The 22,437-nt window shown below is 27.2% G+C and overlaps 2 protein-coding genes across 3 annotated transcripts; one reads left to right on the plus strand and one right to left on the minus strand.

Annotated features, from left to right (window-relative positions):
• Window positions 1–9,173: 9,173 nt before the first annotated feature.
• LOC132937018 (uncharacterized) lies at window positions 9,174–10,216 on the minus strand. The gene is made up of 2 exons (XM_061003843.1): window positions 10,005–10,216; window positions 9,174–9,805 (listed from the first exon to the last, which is right to left on the minus strand). Exons 1-2 carry the CDS (start codon window positions 10,065–10,067, stop codon window positions 9,404–9,406), a joined length of 465 nt encoding a protein of 154 aa, XP_060859826.1. The 5' UTR covers window positions 10,068–10,216; the 3' UTR covers window positions 9,174–9,403.
• A 228-nt stretch (window positions 10,217–10,444) lies between these two features.
• LOC132936508 (probable pre-mRNA-splicing factor ATP-dependent RNA helicase mog-4) lies at window positions 10,445–19,119 on the plus strand. 2 transcript variants are annotated; one of them, XM_061003244.1, is made up of 12 exons: window positions 10,445–10,649; window positions 12,743–12,926; window positions 13,008–13,326; window positions 13,392–13,508; window positions 14,440–14,619; window positions 14,690–14,981; window positions 15,050–15,336; window positions 15,405–15,545; window positions 15,608–15,826; window positions 15,886–16,016; window positions 17,918–18,242; window positions 18,317–19,111. In XM_061003244.1, the coding sequence occupies exons 1-12, from the start codon at window positions 10,541–10,543 to the stop codon at window positions 18,626–18,628; spliced, it is 2,616 nt and encodes an 871-aa protein (XP_060859227.1). In that variant the 5' UTR covers window positions 10,445–10,540; the 3' UTR covers window positions 18,629–19,111. The 2 variants fall into 2 exon arrangements, with proteins under 2 accessions (XP_060859227.1, XP_060859228.1); XM_061003245.1 differs by lacking the exon at window positions 10,445–10,649 and having other exon boundaries at window positions 12,789–12,926; window positions 12,986–13,326; window positions 18,317–19,119.
• Window positions 19,120–22,437: the final 3,318 nt, after the last annotated feature.

Consider the following 22,437-nt stretch of genomic DNA (forward strand, 5'->3'; position numbering starts at 1 on the left):
CCATCGCTCGGAAGTTCATGTATATCAATCTTGCTAAGTTGTATTTAATGCTAGTTGCTAGATGACCTAGAAATCCATTTCAAGGGACCATGGTTAAGTACTTATTTGAAGTTTTATTTTGCATATTTTTGCATATTTAAAGGTTTTTTGACCATTTGGCATATTTATATATTTATATTTTATTACTTAAGTATTACTTTAGCCACCTAATAAAGAATCTAAATTAATTCTAATGTAAGAAAAGTATGATAGGAATTTATGATGGGAAAAGTACGAAATAAAATGTAAATGTCCAAAACTAACAAATAGAAGGGTTATGAATTTCAACTCCTAAATTCATACTTTGCATGCGATACCTACCAATATAGGGAACTTATATATGGTTCAAATTTCAAGTGTATTCCACTACAAGAAGAGCACATAAAACATTGCACTTTTTTCATTACACATTTTTTTTTAACCCCCAACATACCTAAGATATTAATGTCAAAAATCGAATATCATTTACCAATAAATTTACCATTATTACTTTAGCCACCTAATAAAGAATCCAAATTTATGATATTGTAAGAAAAGTAACTGTGAAGTAGTTAATTACGATTACCTATTATAATACCTATAATAACAAATTAAAATAATAATACTGATTTTGATGATTGTATGTTAAAATAAAAATAATAAACTATGTTTGCCAACAATTTTGTCTGTTTTTTTTTTAGAGAGAGAGAGAGAGAGAGAGAGAGAGAGAGTGTAACTACCAATATCAAAATAATGTAATAGTGGTTCATAAAAAGAATACGCATACGAGTTAAATTACATTTGATGGCCATAAATCGAAGGAAATGGTTTTGAATATTATCTAAACACTGAATTTGATCATTTAAGTTATAACCGTATACGTGGTCGCTCACGTATTATTGTCATAGATATTAAAGAATTATCCGGCCATGGCTATAAAATAGAGGGAAGTGTGTCGGAATGGAAAAGAGAGAAAGACTGTTTTTTCTATCTAAAGTTAAAAACTAACATTAATTTTTACATAAACTCAAAAGAGTACCTATACCAACCAAATATTAAATATTTACTACGAGGCAAACATAATTTAATAAAATAAAAATACCTATTTACGAATACTCATAATACGAAAATGATAATCCACAATATATCAAAAAACAGTTTAATTTTTATAATACCTACTTAACATGAGTTGGAACAATTTTAGTTTAGCTCCCAAGCGATTTTTTTAAATTTTTTTTTTGTAAAATGTGTGTTTTTGCATGCTTTTTGTAATGATACTTTAAATAAAAGTCGCTCAAACTTCTAATGGAAATTATGTTCAAAAAACTTCAAAATACTCGATTCTTAGTTATGACACTTCAAATAAGGCAGTGATTACGCAGTTTGTGGCACTCGTCGCTGCGCTCCTCGGCGCCGTCGCTCCGCTCCGCAAATCGAAAATATCCCCTGACTTGCTATGCAACACCACCTCAAGTAGGTCACAGCAGAATATTTTTCTTAGTATTTCGATACATGAAAATCGAATTTGGGGTGAGTAGTTTATGAGTTATAAAATTTTGATGAGTGGTGAAGTGGACAAACATTTCGCGGGGTAACCCCGTCACACTCAACTCCGCTCATCTAAACTTTAAATAACTAAGAAAAATATTCTGTTTTGGAATATAAAATTAAAACCCTATGTTGTCATTCAAAAAAGTAAAAAACTTAAAAATTATAAGGATAAAAAATATTTAAAAATATAACTTTTAAATAAAAACGTTGTTTTATAAGCAACTTGAAACTATGTAAAAAAATATTTTCAAAAAAATTTACACTTTTTGAAATAATGAGTGTTGTTTGATAAAAGAATCACCCGGTATATGTAAATAATATTATAAACTATTAAGTTTTAAGGAATTGACATGAGGAGTGTCATAACCTATTAAGTTCTTTGAACAATTTCTAGAAAAATTTTCTAAAAACATAAACAATTTTAACGTTTTTCTAGTAAGATGTTCGGTGAACCATTTAAATTATAACGTTACATCTATAACCGTTTGTTGATCATAGCTTGATTCAACGTTTATCGCAAATAAATTTCAAAAACAAATTATGGAACCCAACCCAATTTAACCTAATCTCCAATTTTGAGGTGTGGTCACACGCGTAAATGGTGCCCATGGCTGGGCTGCTTAGTTCTCCAGTGCAAATTTATGAGGAGTGACCTCCCCCACATTTAACACAGCGTGAGGGATGGTGGCAGTATTTAGCGGTATGTCCGTGGGTCTGACAGTTTTTACACTGAGGCGTACTCTTGGTCCTGTCATTTTCGGATTATTAATAATTTAATTTTAACTTTTGTTATTAATGTCATTCAATTATAATTTATTTATATTAATTATAACTATAATATTAATATAAATTATAATTTTATTTACATGATAAATTACTATTGAGTTATATTATACATTGCAGTGGTTCTTCAGTAAACAAAATAGAAAAACTATATAAAAGTTTTTATAAGAAATTTCATATCATTTTTACTTTTTAGTGTTTTTTTAAAACAATGGATATAAATACTAAACACTAGTAAACAGTAAATTGTCAATATTATTTGATTGAACTCTATAAAAAGTAAAATCAATTATGATAACTATGTAGCTTTCTAGTATTTGTATGCCACAGAAGGAAAATATAATTGGTAATTGTATTGGAGGTAAAATTAAATTTTTTACTCACTGGTTAGGTAATAATATTCAACTGAGAAAATGTAAGGTATTTTAAACATAAGTGCTGTTATAGTGTACAATGGTTTTTGGGCCGTTTTAAAAAAGAATTCCCGAACCGCTCTGAAGAAGCCAGTCCGCCCTTGTCCTTGTGTCTGTGTTTGTAGTGAGTGTGACTGATAGTGACCAATGACCATTATACTGAAAGAGTTCCCCGAATGCTTTATGTAATTAATGATAAACTGCGCCTAAGATTCTTGTACATAAGGGGCTTCAGTACCTCACCACCACAACCACTTCTTTTTTTGTCAAAAACTACTGTTTTTAATTCCAACTATACGTGTCGACAATTATCACGATTTTCATTCTGAAAAAATATTCCGATTGTCCGTAATATATACAAGGGAACGACCGAATCACATTTTTAATTTTTGTAATTTAAATATCAATAAATATTGTGAAAAAGCAGGTAAGTGGATGTCGCTCTGCTGTACAGCATGTTACAAGTGGGTCAATGTATAATGGATTGTATTAAACTTGAATTCAATGATATAATATCATTGTATAAGAAAAACGATTCTGAGCGGAGACGGTTTGTCATTCTGGATTTTTTATATTGTTATAATTAATTATAGCCTTTAAGTTTAATTAATATTTTTTCGTAATTTGTAGGTAGTTTTACCCGTGGCATTAAATAACTATTGAGAAAATCAAAAACTGACCTCTCTAAAGTACCATCTTGATCCAATTTGCTAAAAGATAAGGTACTATACCGATGACTAAGAGGCCAAAAGTTGGAAGTCCAATTTTTCTCAAAATTGTTTTATTAGTCTATACTATACTCTATAGGGTTTATCTGGGTCGTTTTTTTTATTCGGTAAAACATTACAAGTAAAACATGTTTTATTTATGCTTAAAATGTTTGTGTTTTTAGTGCAAGATAGGTTTTTTTAGTGCACACATATAATAAGGCCTAATTTAATGAGACATACAACAAATATTTTAACATGATCTAAATATCAAGCAGACAAATATTATAGCCCGGACTTGTTACTTTTGTCAAATACAATACATTCAATTTTGGACGTGTAATGTTATAGATAATATTGAATTTGTTTATCATTTATAAAAAATGAATATGTCCGGACGTATTATTTGAAATAATAAGTTTTTAATTTTAAATTACACTAAATAATATGATATCTTCAATTAGCATAAAATATCATTAAACACGGGTTTTATTTGACTAAAAATTTGATGAAAAATGGTACTTTATTATTTTTTACATTCAATAAAAAATTGCAATATTTTTTATATTTTTTTACTTTTTTACTGCAATTATATAAGCAAATTGAATTTTTTATATCAAAAAAATTAGTCTTACGTACATTTTAACTATTTATTTAATAAATAAATTAGAGTTTATATTAAATTAACAACTTTTAATATGTCCATCAAAACCTTATATGTCCACAGTAAAAATATATTATAATTGCCATTCATAACAAGTCCCATTTAAATTTAAAAGAAACATTATAATTACGTTGAAAACAAATTTTAAGACCTAACAGTAATAATTTATGTAATCTACAGAATATTTTACAAATAAATCAGTTGCAACACTGAAAAACAAAAATCTACAACACAAATTTTTTGGTGTAGAATAATTTAAAATCTTAAAACTGCTCTCCTGTAAAATTTAATGTTTGGGACATACAACTTTTGGCCTCTTAGCCATCGATATGTTGAAATAGAAGCACTCCTTCTGGTAAAAATTTTGTGTACAGGATAAAAAAAAATAAATACCATTGTGAAACCACTAGTTTCTTCGCTTCACTCAGAATCTACAATTCAAAAAATTCAGAATTTCCAACTTAAATATTTAATTAACTAAATACAATTACATAATAAGAATATACAATCCTATTAAATATAGTACAAAGGTTATCTTAACATTAGCAAAATATTTTTAAATATTGATTTTAATAATTTCTGGTAAAAATAAATACTATATATACACACTCCCCGCGTGCCATTGTGGGATTCACGTTATGCACTTAACACATTTTATTTACAAGTTATGAATTGTTATATATTATGTTAATTGACTGAGTCTTCAATATTGATGATAAGTTATTAGTTTATTACACACAAGAGATACAATTTTGAAACACATAAATTATAAGTAAGTAATATTTATTACCAAAGTGGATATTTGGACATAGCTTATATCAAAAAGAGGCAAAGGGTTTGCTCCATGAACAAGGCAGAACATGAAATTCATCTACTACATATCTTACACATTTTAATTTATATTTTTCATATTTTAAAATAACTATCAATTATACTTTATACTATGGTATTTTCATAAATTCATATACACTTAAATTTAGAATCTCTGATACATTGGAAATATAAAATTATTAACTAATAGGTTAGGTATGAAGGTAGTTACAGGAGAGTAGTAAATGTTACTAGTCTGAACTCTGAAATAACCAGATTGTGACACTAGCCATAAGTTAGTAGTATTGAATAATAATAAAGTATCGATAAAACAAAAATTAGACTTTCTGGAAATTATATATGAGACAAATAATGTATTTGAAAGGACTATATATCTCATTACATTTCTTAAATTTGTCTTTGATGGTTGATAGTTTAATAAATGAAACAATTGAACATTAATACACTTTAATACATTTATATAATTATATAATTTTCACTTTTAATATAATAATTGTAGCTTAATATTATTTATAAATAGGTTATAAATAATATTTATAATAATTTTAATTGTGATCCATTTATATGTAACTAAACAAATTATTTAGTTTAAAAAAAAAATTTTAATTTATTATTTATTTATTATAAATTTAAACGGGATGAACCCAATAATAAATTAATAGTTATTACATTAGTAAACTTAAATCTATTTAGAAGACTGAAATGACAGAATATATAATCACAAAAAACAAATAAATTATAAAATAATAATGGGTAATATAAACACAAAAACCATCTAAAGCATGAAAATTAAATAAATCAACCTGTACATCATTAACTAATTTCATTCATCTATTTAAGGGCGAGACAAGTGCATAATTTGTCCTTTGTAATTGAATGTAAAACGTTTTTTTGGATCTAGTTCGACATTGAGGAACATTAAAATTTAAGCTACTGAGTAACTCAGGACAGTTTATAAGACCATTTACTATTTTATATAGAAACTTCAAATCAATAGTATTTCTCCTTACAGCTAAACTGGTCATATTTAATTTGATTAATAATGGTGTGTACTCTGAATGAGGTGAACGAGGTATATCACATTTATAAGAAATAAATCGAAGGAAACAATTTTAAATAGCTTCCAGGCTTTGTATATGAAGTGCACTAGAGGGTGACCAAATAACTGAGTTGTATTCTAAAGAAGAACGTACTAGAGAAGAATATAGAGTTTTCAATGCATCAGAATTTGTAAAATCTTTACATGTCCTACTTATAAACCCTAATGTTGAAGATGAATTTTTTGTAATGTTTAAATAATGCTTGTTGAAAGTAAAAGTTGAGTGAAATGTAACACCTAAGTCGCAAACATCAAAAACTCTCTGAAGTACAATATTATTTATGGAATAATCATATATAATTTGAGAACGAGACCTCGTAAAATACATCAACTTACACTTATAAATATTTAATGATAATTTATTATCATTACACCAATCCATTAGCGTATTTAAATCATTTTGAAGGATAACCGAATAAGAATGCGATTTTATTAAACGAATAATTTTCATATCATCAGCCAACAATAGTTTTCTAGAATTAAGAAATTGTAAATCATTAATAAATAATATAAATAACAAAGGGGCTAAGTGAGATCCTTGTGAAAAGCCTGTAAGGCCTTATAAATATAAATATACTAATATTATAAATATTAAAGGAGTTAGAGTGAAAATTTTTGAGTTTAACATGCCTTCTGTCAGTTATGCAAGAAATCAACCACGACAAAAAAAGGGGCACGAATACCAATAGAATTCAGCTTATTTGAAAGAATATGGTGATTTAATTTATCAAAAGCCTTTTCAAAATCCGTAAAAATTACATCTACTTGATATCCAAGAACAAATGCATCTAGTATATATTTTTGAAAAATTAAAAGATTTGTTGTTGTTGATTTACCTTTCAAAAAACCATGTTGATCATCATTTATTAGAGAACTAAGAATCGGATATATTTTTTCAGATACTATGGATTTAAATAATTTGGGAATAATTGAAGTAATAGAAATAGGCCGATAATTAATTATATTAGCTGAATCTTTTCCTTTATTAATAGGCTTTACAAAACTTATTTTCCAATTTGATGGAAAACAACCACTAGAAAGCGATAAATTATATAAATGTAGTAGAGAAACAGCTAAAACGTGTTTACAATTTATTAAAAAAAACAGCTCGGGATCATATCAGGACCAGGACTCGTTTTATATGTGATGTTATCCAACTTATTTATAACGTCTGTAATATTTAAAACACAATAGTTAAGATTTACTTCTACTGAATTGATAGTTGATAACTGATGAGTAATTTTGGTTGATGCAAACTGATTTACATAGACACTGGAAAAATATTGAGCGAAACGATTGACAATATCCTTACCTCCTATACATACATAATTTTGTTTTTTATTGTTAATGAATTTCCAAAATAATTTAGGATTAGATTTAATAGAGTTTTGAATATTAGATATGTAATTATTATAATCAAGTTTTCATTGAGATTTACACTTTGCACATAATTCAGAAAATCTGTTATAGTTAATAAGGGAAGTAGTTTGTTTGTACAATATGTGAGCAATTTTTTTTCCTACAAACTAAATCTTTCAAGATCAAACTAAATCAAATAGGATATTTATTATTACAAAAAGTTTTTTTTAATACAATGACTATCAATAATATCAAAAATAATATCGTAGAACATATTAACCGCGTCATTAATTTGCAAATTATGAAATACATAATCCCAATTAATTATGGCTAATGATGATCTAATAATATTACAATAACAATTTAAATAATCATATACAGTTTCACTATAGTTTAAAGGTTTAATATTTGAATTGATTTGAAATTTAATTAGTAAAGCAGGATGATAGAAATAAGATATTGAATAAATATTATAGTTTGCTGAACTAAAATAGTTAAGTATTATTTTAAACTTCTAGTAGCAAAAATTTAAGTCATATAAAATTACGGTCATAAATAATTTCTAACATAATTTTTGTAGGTTTAAAAGTAATTTTTTTAATAAGTTCATAAATGCATTTTAGGGCAGCAACATCCACCTCAATCTAATTATAAATTTTGATTTTAGGGTACATCTTTAAAGCTTAGAATTTAACCTAAAGTTTTAGAGTTATTTCCAGGAATATTAAATGGTGATTACTATGAGTGAGTAGAAATTGGTAAAATTATTTTTTTTGTTAAAAGTTTTATTTAGTGAATTAATGTTTTTAGAGAAGCTTTTGGAACAATGTTTTCCAAGAATGCCAAAAGGAAAAGTATAGTGTTTTGAACTATTCTGTGTGCATTTGGGTCTGGCAACTGCTTCCTGTGTGTTGGAGCATTTCCGGAAATTGCCAGCAACTATATGGGAAGTAACTGAAAGACCTAGTAATCTTCTAAATTTGTTTTAACGCTATGATTGATTAAAATTTTTCATTCCATTTTTTATATATATATATAAAAGTAACATTCTGTTTGTATTAATCTTGTAGTATGAAGTCACTTAAATAATTTTTTTTTAAATATCTATTATTTGTTTATTGTTTGTTTATTACTTGTATTATTTTATGTTATGATATAATTTAAATGTTTTACTATAATTTATAGATTTAATCAATAACAATTTATTATATTATTGCTACTTAATAATGGTGAACTTTATACTACAGTTAAAATAATTTTTATATACCAATCTATGAATTAAAAATTGAATAAATACTATAATGGGTATTTACTATTTTTACTGTTATAAATTATAATAAATGTACATAATCTGAAAAAAATATAAATATTAGATGTAGTCTTAGTGAATGTTTTATCAATATGTTATAATTTTAATCTATGTTATATTGTTAATCAAATTTATGGTATTGCTTTTTACACTTTATCTAGTGTCATTGTTTTTAATTGAATTAATTTCATATAAGTACACTCTTTCTTGAGCATCGTACATAAAAAAAGTTCTGACTTCACACTATGAGTATCCTTTACTTCTTAGACAGAATACTATTGGTGGATGCATTGCATTTTAAAGAACCAATACTTAAATAGTTTCCTCATTGAAACAATCAACAAATCTAGGCTGAATAATTTTCCAAAGTAATTTTTATATTTGTAAGTATTGTGATTACAATTAATATTTTTATTTTAATTAATTAGGATATTGTTTGTACAAAACTTGTGCAAAAAATAAAAATAAAATAGTTCTACTGCCATAACAATACTAGAACATTGATTAATTTATTCATAAGCATTTTAAAGGCTCAGTCAAACAGAAAGCGGTCTGCCCGCGCAGGCACTGTAAAATAATACAACCGGACCGCTGCCCGCTCTCTGTTAACTGAGCCTTTAAGAAATAATTTAAACTCAAATATAAATATATTAAACAAAATATATTATTCTATAACTTATTATAACATTCTGGATTACAACTTTCAATGTGTAAGTGTCTTAGTCTGTTGATCACGCTTGTATTTTCGACCACATTTGAATTTGAGTTGATGTTACCATGTGTCACATTGTCAGATATGTTTGCTTTGGAGTCGACATGAAGTTGTATACATTCTTTGCTCACCATACTGTGTTCTATCGAGTTGGAGCGGTCTGATTTCGATACAAACTCTCCATTCTCAAGAATCATGTTGGCTACACTCTGAATTTTCTGTTTGACATCATGAAGACTATATTCCCCAGTCAACACACTTTCTAGGCTTTCCCAGTGATTATGCAAAAGTGTACCGGATGATCCTGTGATCACCCGGAGTAGGTTTACAGTCTCGCGGTTGCGGTATGGTTTCAACTTCTGTAAAATGGAGTCAGAAAAATAATAGGTTAAAATAAATTAAAAAGGTAGTACAAAATTAGTCACACTATCAAACGACACAATAATAATTATTGTGTTTTAAAACGAAATTTATTTGTAGACCGTAAGACGAGACCAGTTCCCCATCTCTAAGATACTTATCTCGTTTATTATATAATGCAATATAATAGGTACGTACTTCTTTCAATTCCTTAAGGCGTCGTGCGTAATTAATATCCTTGTTTTTTTTCGGTTTCGCCATTTTCGGATGCTGTCTGTGCAATTGTCGGTACAATCTGAATAAAAACGATGGTCAAATTGAAACAACACGCATAACGCATTGGTGCCCTGCAAAGTGCCGAAGTCGTCCGTTGCCCGTGTTCGTACTCCGTAGCAACCTTGAATCATCGAAGTTAGGTTAGGTTAGTTTTTATTGGTTTTCTATGGGTTAAGTCTAAGACCGAGTTAAGACCGTGGGTTAAATACTACCGTACTCCGGTAACCACTGTATTAGTGGCTGCGGGTATCAGTAAAATGTTATAATTTTGAATAGCGCGCGCCCGCCACCAACGTTATCACTGTACGGCGTTTAACCGATAACAATTTTGGCCGCCGAAGTTATCAGTGTAAACTGTAAAGTGTAAACAATAAACATAAAAATTACGATATCGTACGTTTTAAATTTAAATTGTTCACAAAACAACTATTTATTTTTGTTAAGTATTTAGATTTACGATGGCTTCTAGTGACAGTGACGAGGATCGCAGAGAACGTGATAAATTTGCAGAAAGGCTCAAAAGAAAAGACAAAGACAGAACTCGTAATATTGCAATTCCTCGATCTGGTAAGTCTTATAGATAATATTAAAATTGTATTAAAAGTCCATATGCCAATTACACAAATGAAACTATTAAACAAAATACAAAGTTCATGATGTATCTCGTGATTTATGCACAGCGGTTAAAGTTCGTTCAAGACTGAAATTGCCTTCCTGCCTGAGCCACACTTACTATTTTTAGTCTGCTGCTTCCGAAAATGCTTTTCTCGATATTATGGCAATCCACAGTGAACTGTTTTTGCTGTTCTAGGCATCTCCAAATTGTTTCATATAGAACAACACGGGAGTAACTCACCAACATAATAATTATTATTAATTTGTTCATATATTTTAATCTGATTTGGACATTAACTTTTCTGCCCGTTGCTTAGCGGAATTTTCACTTTACTGCCTGCATGTCGTAAAATAAACATTTACTCTCCGTTAAATGTTAATAGGTAATTTATCAAAAATTCAACTGGTATTTAAAATAAAACATTTGATGCAGTCGTGACAAAAAAAATAAATATATTTAAATAGAATTATGAAAAATGTTATATTTGTGTCTCAGGAACAAATTCAGAATGTTATTTTGGAATATTAAGATAATTATATCTGGGAATTTTTAAATCAATGTTCAATCAAAATGTTTTCCCTCATATTACAATTATTAATTTACCATAATGGATATTTGGTACATTAATTGATCTTTATATTTTATATAATTTTAAATACTCTATACATACCTAACATCTATGTTTAAAATTAAAACTAACATTTTTATTTATTTGAATACTGAATAATGATGGTAAAGAATGAAGATAAATAAGTATATGCAAGACATCTGCATCAGAGTTGGAATCTTAACCTTAGAGGTTATTTACAGATAAAATACTAGTTGGATCCAAGCGGGTTGCATTAATATATTAATTTTTTTAATTTACCTGTTCTACGCAAATAATATATTATGTATGTATTTGACTTAATAAAAACACAAATTTTATTTTTGAAGTACTAATTTGTAAAAATATATACTGTATACTACATAAAAAAAGGTGAACAAGTGAGTACTGCTCTGCTGTACACTAGTTTTCGATCATGTCATTGTAATTTATGTATTAAATTTTAATTCAATAATAACTCCTTGCATCCTGGCATAATTTTATAAATAATCAAATTTAATAATTTTAAAAAAATCGAAAATATCTTATGGCTATAAATAGTGTAACTTTCCGGTGTCAACTTTTTTTATTTGATAGAGGTAGAATAAACTGTGGGGAAACTTCTATTAAAATTTCTAATGTTCATTAGCCATGACAACAAAATTTATATGAGTTTCTAACTAAAAAATAATTGGCAAATTTTTGTCAAAATTCAAACTTTTAATATAATATATATAAATTATTGTGTCTATGTATCTTTAATATTTTTGAACTGCCATTAAATCATTTTAACCTAATCTAACCTTTGCATTACATTTTCAAACATTTTTACTTAGTGAAAAAGTTTTTAACGGCAATAGTTTAAAAAAAATGTATCAAGGCTATAAATAGCTTAAAAAGATTCAAAATATTTTGAAAACTTTACCATGTTTGGAAAATGATTACATAAATATTTGGTGGAAATTTTAAGTGTCTACAGTTATTAGTTTTTGAGTTACACCAGAAAAATTAAATTGGTTTTGCGTAAGAATTACCATTTTTTTTTGTTTTTCCTGGTGCATTCTGAAGCTACCCTGAATTTTTAGTGTTGATCTTTTAAAAGTACCAACTAGAATCACTTTCTCATCAAAAATATGCTGATGTCAAAAATCAAAGCATTTTTACTCTCAAATATTGATGACAGACAAAAAAAAACACGTCATTGTAAACACAATACATTCATTTTCTAAGCTCAGAATCTAAAATACACACAATTAATTTTAAATAAATTATTTTAATAGAATATAATACATTTAATGAAAGCTTAAAATAATGGTAGGTATTCTATGTGTACAAATAATTTTTGATCTAACCTAATGTATAATTTACATATAATAATACAATAACCTATTTACTTGATAAATATCATGGTTTTTATGGTTGATGAAAAAATGTATAATTCATTGATTAATTGCTTAGATAAGAAAGCTTACGAAGAAGCAGCAAAAAGATTAAAATTAGAAAATGAACGTGAGAAAGAAATGGTCATTCCTCGACTGCGTATTGAGTCTCGTCGTAAATATCTCGAAAAAAGAAAAGATGACAAGGTTACTGAACTTGAAGCCGATATCATAGATGATGAATATTTATTTGATGCTGAAGAGTAAGTTTTTGCTATAATTTAACATGGTATAGACTGTAAAATATGCTATTTTTATATAGGCAATTAATCTATTTTATTTAGTTTATCGCAACGTGAAATTTTTGATCGTGAACACAAAAAGAAGTTATTGAGTCTCGCCAAAGAACATGAAAAAGCTAGAGAACTTGAAAATGTTCAACGTTATCGGATGCCTCAAGATATCAAAGATGACCAGATGGAGTATGAAATGGAAGTGGATAAGGCACCAATTACTGAACAACAAAAATGGGAAGAAGAACAAATGTCTTCTGCTGTTTATAAGTTTGGTGCTAAAAGACAAGAAAAAGAACAATATGAACTATTGATTGATAATCAAATAGATTTTATTCAAACTGCAAATTTACCTGGCACTCATGAAGATGTATGTTAATACCCTTTGACAAAATAATTTATATTAAATGTTTTTTTTTTATTTTTGCTTTTAAGGAAAAACCGGAAATAACTGAAAAACAAAAGAAAAAACTTAACATAGAAGAGACAAAAAAGAGTTTGCCTATATATAAATTCAAAAAAGATCTAATAAGAGCTATTAAAGACCATCAGGTAATAATTTTATTTAAATTAACACTTCATATAATTAAGCCTTAAAATATAAATTTTTACTTTCTTGATTTTTAATCAAGTAAGTATGGTAATTGAAATGAAAAAAAGTCTGAATTCTTAAAACTTCAAGAATTTGTGTTATATAGGAAAATAATAAATATGTAACTCAGTAATGATAAGTAGGTGTGTAATTTAGCTAGTTATAATATAAAATATTAATGAGAGGGATTTGATATCACACTCAAGCGGTATAACCACTTGAATTCATAAAAACGTCGGCGTGAACAGTCCCAAAATATCTATTTTTTAACTTTTCTCCTAAACTATGATAGCTAGAAAGTTGATTGATAACTCATTAAAAAGGGACTATCAAGTAAATACTAAATCTAGAATTAAAATTTTTTAAAAAAATTATTTAATTTTTCACAGATAAAAAAAAAGAGTTATTTTTTGCTAGATTTCTGAAACTGGAGAACCAATTTCGTTGTTTGGGGTCTTATTAGGTTCACATTGGCTAGGAGAAGTGCAGTGAAGATTTTCAGAACTTTATCTCCAATCATTAGTTTATTATAAAGCTGTAAAGCTGAAAAATATCAAAAAACGCCCAATAAAATTTGTTTTAATTTTTTTTATGTTCTGTAGTGAATTAACTATTAAAGATAAAGTTCTGAAAATCTTTACTGCACTTCTCCTAGCCAATGTGAATCTAACAAGACCCCAAACAACGAAATCCGCTTTCTGGTTTCGGAAATCGATCTCACTAAATGAAAATGAAAATTATTTTTTGTAGGACTGTTCATACCGAAATTTTTCTGGATTCAAATTGTTATACCGCTTGGGTGTGATATCAGTTAATAAATTTCTAAAAATTAAAAATCAAGAAAGTTTACATGCCGATCCCTGACTTGGCAAGCGTTTTTATTTTACTTAGATACTTATCATAGAAGGTGAAACCGGTTCTGGAAAAACAACACAAATTCCCCAATATTTACATGAAGCTGGTTTCACAGAAAATAATAAAATAATTGGATGCACTCAACCTAGAAGAGTTGCTGCTATGTCAGTTGCAGCTCGTGTAGCCGAAGAGATGTCTGTTAAACTTGGAAATGAAGTAAACAATATAATTATATTTTAAAAAGAAATACAAATTAATATAATATTGACAATTGACACAATTTTAGGTTGGTTACAGTATACGTTTTGAAGATTGCACTTCAGAGCGTACTATAATCAAATACATGACTGATGGAACATTACATAGAGAGTTTTTGTCTGAACCAGATTTACAGTCTTATAGTGTGATGATTGTAGATGAAGCACATGAACGTACCCTTCATACTGATATTTTATTTGGTTTGGTAAAAGATGTTATACGATTCAGACCAGATTTGAAATTATTAATATCAAGCGCCACTTTAGATGCCCAGAAGTTTTCTGAATTTTTTGATGATGCACCTATATTTAGAATACCTGGTACACATTGTTTAAATTTTTAATTCCTTTGTGTAAATACTAAATCTATTTTTGTATGTCTGTTATAGGAAGACGTTTCCCTGTAGATATATACTACACAAAAGCGCCTGAGGCAGATTATATTGATGCCTGTGTTGTATCTATATTACAGATACATGTAACACAGCCCCTCGGAGATATACTAGTCTTTTTAACTGGCCAGGAAGAAATCGAAACTTGTAACGAACTACTGCAGGAGCGTGTTCGTAGACTTGGTTCTCAAATCAAAGAACTGATTTTATTACCAGTTTATAGTAATTTACCTACTGAGATGCAAGCCAAAATTTTTGAGCCTACACCTCCCAACGCTAGAAAAGTAATTCTTAATTTTTTTCTTAGTAATACATTTAATCAAAAATAATAATATTAAGAATTATACTTTAGGTTGTTTTAGCCACGAATATAGCAGAAACTTCTTTAACAATTGACAATATTATTTATGTTATTGACCCAGGTTTTTGTAAACAAAATAATTTCAATTCACGTACTGGCATGGAATCTTTAATAGTTGTACCAATATCAAAGGTAGATTATTTGTAAAGATGGATTTGCATTTATACTATTTTTTATTAATGTTAATACTTTAGGCAAGTGCTAATCAAAGAGCTGGAAGAGCTGGTCGAGTTGCTGCTGGTAAATGTTTTCGCTTATATACATCATGGGCTTATAAAAGTGAACTTGAAGACAATACAGTTCCAGAAATTCAAAGAATTAATTTGGGCAATGCTGTGTTGATGTTAAAGGCACTTGGTATTCACGACTTAATACATTTTGATTTTTTAGATCCTCCTCCGCACGAAACCTTAGTAAGTTAATTCAATTAATAAAATCAAAATTTTTTTTTTTTAAATCCTTATTTTTAAAGGTGCTTGCATTGGAACAACTTTATGCATTGGGAGCATTGAATCACAAGGGTGAATTAACCAAATTAGGACGTCGTATGGCTGAATTCCCATTAGACCCAATGATGGCAAAAATGCTCTTGGCTTCTGAGAAGTTAGTATCTTTAATTTATACTAAACATATTTATAGGTAATATAGGATAATAAGATTTGTATATAGTTATTACACTATTATAGTGTTGGACGAGTATTGTTTTTTAATTTTGAGTCAAGTCGAGTCGAGTTCAAAATTTGAGTACTCGACAAAGGGTCGAGTACTGGGAATGCTCGAGTATTTTAAATTATACTAAAAATAGATTTTACAAAAATGTTATATTTTCTTTCATACAGTTATATAATTATTAATTAATTTAATCTTATCATAATAATAATTATTAACTAATTAAATTAATAACTATTAATTGTTTAATGTTTATTATTTATTAAAGTCTATACTCTATAATATAATATATTATTGATTATTAATATTTAATATGCAATCAAATAGTATTTAGTATTTACTATTTACTATTTACTACCTATTTAATTGCCTTATATTTTAATTTTTAATTGATTTCAACAAATTCATAATACATTTAAACTATTTATTGTTTAATGTTTATTATTTAATATTTATTCAGTTCTACAATATAGAGTAATATTATAATAATATCAAATATGCAATAAAATAATAAAAATAGCAAGGCTGGGCAAGTTAACGATTTTTTTTTTAACTCAGTTAAGTGTTAATATTCACCAATAACCAAAATTTAATTTAACTATATGTTAACTCAGCTAATTAAAAGTAAATGCATATTTGTTAACTTTTTAGTTTTTATTAAGTTAAAAAAAATTAATTTGTTTATACAACGCTAGCGTAGGTACCTACTTAATTTTTTACCAACCCAAAACTAAATTTTAAACTATATCTAGTGTTTATACTTTACAGTATTTCGATATAGTTAGATTCGATTATTCAAATGATATAAATTTAAATTTTTAACTTTAAACAATTCACGGTAAATATTTTTTGACATGAAAACAAAATAGACTGAAACAGTGAAATATAATAAAACTAAAAACAAAAAAAATTAACTTAACTTTCTTCTTAAAATGAAAAAATAACTCGTTCATTTCACGTTAATTAAAAAAGAAATTTAGTAAGTTAACAGTTAGATAAGTTAATAAAAAGCCAAAAGTAACTAGTTAAGTTAAAATGTTTAAATTAAATTAACTTTTAACTTTTTAACTTGACTTAACATTTTTAACTCGTTAATGCCCAGCCTTGAAAAATAGTATTTAAATTATAAATATTAAATTAGTAATCAATCTGAACTATCACGTATCACCTTCCTGGTATTCATATCAGATATTTGGGTTCTTTCAGTTATTTATAGTTTTAACACTTATTTTTCAATAAAATACTATTTATTGTATTTTAAATTTATAATAATAAAAATACTAATACGAGAACTCGATTCAAAGCGAGTACTCGTATTTATAAGTACAAAAAAAATTTTTAGTCGAGTCGAGTACTTAAACTCGACTCGAAAATTTTTCAAAAGTCGAGTACTCGACCAACAGTACACTTATTATAACTAATGCATCAAAATTATAAAACAGTGGCTTGGCGTAGCGCGGTGGCTGCAATCAATATGCAAAGTGATTGAGAGTACGCATTGCCTGCTGCAACTAGTTCCTGTATGGGTGACCATCTGGGTTCTAAGTGGAAAAAAACCTTACCACACATTCACATTTTGCCAACCAACTGTACCAACCAATACAATCTTACAAACCATAACCCCCTACAATAGCTAATAGCCATAGTTGCTGGGCTCAAGACCAATAAAAAAAATATAATAAAAATAAATAAATAAAACTATTTTAATTTACAATGGTCAATTATTATTTTTAATTATTCTAACAATGACAAAATTAATGTTGACTTTTAAAATTAAATCTTAATTGTATTTTTATACTCTTAAAAATTATCATCTAACTATTTTGTAATTTCAGGTATAAATGTTCAGAAGAAATTGCTTCCATAGCAGCAATGTTAAATGTAAATAGCTCTATATTTTACAGACCCAAAGATAAATTAATTTTAGCTGATACAGCTCGTAAAAATTTTTTTTCACAAGGTGGTGATCATTTAGCTTTATTAAACATTTATAATCAATGGGTTCAAACAGATTTTAGTACAAATTGGTGTTATGAAAATTATATTCAACATAGATCAATGCGAAGAGCTCGGGATGTCCGAGATCAATTAGTTGGATTAATGCAACGTGTTGAAATGGATATAGTATCAAATCCATCCGAAACTGTTAATATTCGAAAAGTATGACTTTATTATTTTTACAAATTACATGAGAAATTTGAATTTTTTACATAAGTATATTTTATTTGTTTAAGGCCATAACTGCTGGTTATTTTTATCACATTGCAAGATTGTCAAAAGGTCATTATCGTACTGTTAAACATAATCAAACCGTTATTATTCATCCAAATAGCAGTTTATTTGAAGAACTTCCAAGATGGGTTTTATACCATGAGTTGGTATTAACAACTAAAGAATATATGAGACAAGTCACGGAGATTGAAAGTAAATGGCTACGTGAAGTAGCTCCTCATTACTATCAAGACAGAGAACTTGAAGACTCTACTAATAAAAAATTACCTAAGACATTAGGAAAAACAAGTTCTGAACTAAAAACAAATAATTAAAGTATAAATTAATTAAATATTTAAGTATGTGATTTGTTAAATTTTGTTAAAAAAAAAAATAAATAAAAGCTAGCTCTAAACTTAAAAATGTGTTATATGTATTTAAATTGTATACAGTCTGTACTTTCCATAACAACTCCACCACATTGGTCGTAATTTCGGGTTAACTTTAATTTCAAGGTTATGGCAAAATATATTCTTATATCTGTATGTATAAAATCACTAAAATTACAGTATCACAATCTTAGCACATATATGATGGATGGAGCTAGGTACTTTAATAATTTTCTGTGTCCAAAATAACTTGTCCCCTCTCCCCCCCCCCCCCCATTTATTAGTTATTTTATAATGTTTGCTACTATTTAAGATATATATCATATATTATATGAATCGAAATAAAAATAATATATCTATTATCTATGAAAATCAGTTACTGCTTTATTCGTTGAGCATTGCAAAATATTTTTTAGGATATTTTAGTATTTACGGTGCCGTGTTAACGGTATTTACTTTAGTATGGTTCAAGTGTAATTGTGTAAAATGTATATTATTAATTGATACATTTAGTCAGTAAAGAATCGTTGCTTTTTAAAATAATTCTTTAGTTTGTTTGTGAATTTTTTTCAGTTTTTGGAAGGTAAACAAATTGTAAATTTACAAAATCTAAATAAAATAATAAACATTTTTGGGTAAAAATTATTAAAATTAACAAATCAATTGTATATTTATATATATATATATAAAAAAAAATGTTGAGTATAATGACATATTTGAGTGAGGGGGTAGGGTGTTCACCCACCCCCATGGATACTTTACAAATATAATAATATATTATATACTTACATATTATAATTATAATAATTTATTGGGAAAAAATCTAGTTTAGCGTCCACTCAAATTTTTCAATTTTATTTTGTTTTAATACGTACCTATGTAGTTAAGCACGCTGAAAACGATAGGGAAGCCAGACTTAGTTTAAAGTTATAGCTAGTTGAAATTTTTAGTATTTTCATATATATGCGTGGTCCCTTGATTGCTGTGCTTGCTCGGACAATTAACATCTAAACATCCCTCGACTTGTTATGTAAAACCACTATGGGTGAGTGTCAGAAATTTTTTTGCAAAATTATTAACAAAACGTTAATTTACCTAGGTTTCAAAAAAAAAATGAAAATTTGTTATACATAAGCGTTGTACGTGTGGGTTAAACACTGAAAATCATGAACTTCGTAAGGCTATACCATAAAAATTAATGATTTCTGGCAATTAATGTTTGCACCATCGTTCTTAACTAGTTTTAATACATAGGTGTCGGACAAAAAAAAAATAAAATTCGTGTGGGTGCTAAACTAGATTTATAACACTAAATTTAACAAAAATTTTGTTTGAAAAAAAATTTGAACCAACCCAAAATTTCTGAGCACGCTTCTGATGTATCATTCTATCATTTATCTGTATCAGATTATTTTAGATAATATATTTTAATATAATCTAATGTAACTTTATGTATCGAAATATTGCTATGACCCAAATGCATATCCAGGGTGACAAAATTGCCCCTTTTTCAGGAGCAAGTATAATTTGACAAGTCACGAGTACAAAACTACTTACCTAGTATAGGTATTAATATCAACATACCTAATATATTGAACATGTTTATATGTTTATATGCATATTTGTAAGGTAAATAATGATAGTAATAACTTGTACTTTATTACAAGAATGGATATTCGTAATACTTCTTCCTTATATTAAAATTATCACTTTAAAAAAAAAAAGTTCATTGGAACAAAAATGTTGGGTGTTTATTATAAGAAACTTGTCTTTGGATAGGTACTTAAATATATGAATGTACATTGTACAATCAACAATATACTTATTTCAGTCCCTTAATAAATTTATTTCCTTTATTCCTACCTACCTTAAGCAAATAAATATTCACTTAATTCAATACAATTATATTACTATTATTGAATTAATTGTTTTAAACTTTGTAAAACATTATTACACTCAAATTTTATTTGTTTTAAATTGTTTTCTGTTATTCCAAAATAAACAAATATTTTTTTATTATTCATTTATATTAAATTTAAAGTATCGCCATAAGGTCAGAATACAGTACAAAATATATACTTAGGTACTAACTACTAAAGAATATTATAATAATATAGGTAATATAATATAATCACTTCTTTGTTTTCTTCTTTTCTAGCTTTAAAAGTCATTAAGGCCTATTGCTGCAAAACAAATCTCTTTCCATCTATATCTGCTTCAAAAATATTGTCTATTCCAAGTTGGTTTAGTTCTTTTTTATTCTTGTCAATCTATCCCTGTTTCGGTTTTCCAACTGGCCTCCTTCCCTGAGGAGTCCAGCTTAATACATAATTTGCTATTGACTTACCCCTTAACACATCTATCTATCAATCATGTATGTATCATTAAATCCATAATTCTGTTAAGTGAACTCAAGAATTCCTCAGGGATCACATCTAGCCCTCTTTTTACTTGATATATTTATTAAAGATATTAAAGTTACAAATTTGCGTTTTTACTTTTTGTTTACGACTTAAAAATATTTTGAATTGTAAATGTGTCTATAGTGATGCAAACTCCTCCAAAATTACGTTGATATACTATGAAATGAAAATATTATGCTCTTTCTCAATGTTGATAAATGCAAAATCCTAACTTTTCAAAAAAACGATTATCTCAAATCTATATTTATAATAATTTAAATGACATTGAATTTGCAAGATTTTCATAATAAAGATTTAAGTATTTATTTTGACTCTTCTTTATCATTTAATGATCATTATAGTTGTATTCTAAATAAAGCATTTTCAATGTTAGGTTTTATAAATAGAGTTTCCTCTGATCCAAAAGCATTGAAATCTCTCTATCCCTATTTTGTTTAGTCGATACTTGAGTACAACTCTATTATTTAGAAACTTTGGAGGTCAGAAGAATTAGATTTGATCTTTGTTTTACTTTCAAACTATTGAACGGTATCTATTGCTCTGAAATATTAATTAAATTAAGCTTCTTGGCTCCAGGTTGTCAAACTAGATAATCTAATATGTTTTGTGTGCCATTTCATCATTCCAATTAATCTCAAAACGCTCCGATAATTAGATTAAAGGGCCAAGTGAATAGACTGTATTATTTTGTAAAAATTATGTAAAATTGTAAAATAAATAAATAAAATATTGTTTCAGCTAATAGGACCATTAAAAGGTTTCTAAAATGTATAATGTGTAGAAGCTCACGTACAAAATATTTAAAATACAATTGAATAGACATGAAATCCTACGATAATCATAGATTTATATTTTGAAGACTGTTGTACGACACTACTCCGTAAGCTTATATAATGTTTGCAATTGTTTTTTGTGTATTGTACATATAATTAATTCAATTATTTTATTAATGTTATTTATTTTTCATCAATCTGTTTTGTACACAAGACGTGTACTTAGTTCGGTTTTATTAGTTACCTATTTATCAGGTCCAAAACAACATTGATAACATGCAAACATTCTAATCAATTTTAACATTGAAAAATGTAATAGCTACCTAATTAATCTACAAATCACTTATGAAAATATTCTGGAGCTCATAAATTATTTTTGTATTGGGTTTTGTTGTTAACTGTTGAAGAATTCAATATACTGAACTTATAAGATACAAACAAATATCTATTCCATATGTTGATCTATAATTTTTCAAACATATGATACAGGTTTATACTTTTATATTAAGTCTAGTGCCAACTACTAACCTTTACTATAAATAGATGGTGTTCAATACAA

The sequence above is a fragment of the Metopolophium dirhodum genome, chromosome 1 (genome assembly GCF_019925205.1).
Source record: "Metopolophium dirhodum isolate CAU chromosome 1, ASM1992520v1, whole genome shotgun sequence".
Lineage (NCBI taxonomy): Eukaryota > Metazoa > Arthropoda > Insecta > Hemiptera > Aphididae > Metopolophium > Metopolophium dirhodum.

Excerpts from the sequence above, each read along its gene's own strand:
- LOC132937018 (XM_061003843.1), bottom strand. The coding sequence starts at position 10,067 with ATGGCGAAACCGAAAAAAAACAAGGATATTAATTACGCACGACGCCTT. Across the intron at positions 9,806-10,004 it reads GCCTTAAGGAATTGAAAGAA|AAGTTGAAACCATACCGCAA; the intron begins GTACGTACCTAT and ends TCCATTTTACAG.
- LOC132936508 (XM_061003244.1), top strand. The coding sequence starts at position 10,541 with ATGGCTTCTAGTGACAGTGACGAGGATCGCAGAGAACGTGATAAATTT. Across the intron at positions 14,620-14,689 it reads CTGTTAAACTTGGAAATGAA|GTTGGTTACAGTATACGTTT; the intron begins GTAAACAATATA and ends ACACAATTTTAG. Across the intron at positions 15,827-15,885 it reads CTCCTCCGCACGAAACCTTA|GTGCTTGCATTGGAACAACT; the intron begins GTAAGTTAATTC and ends TTATTTTTAAAG.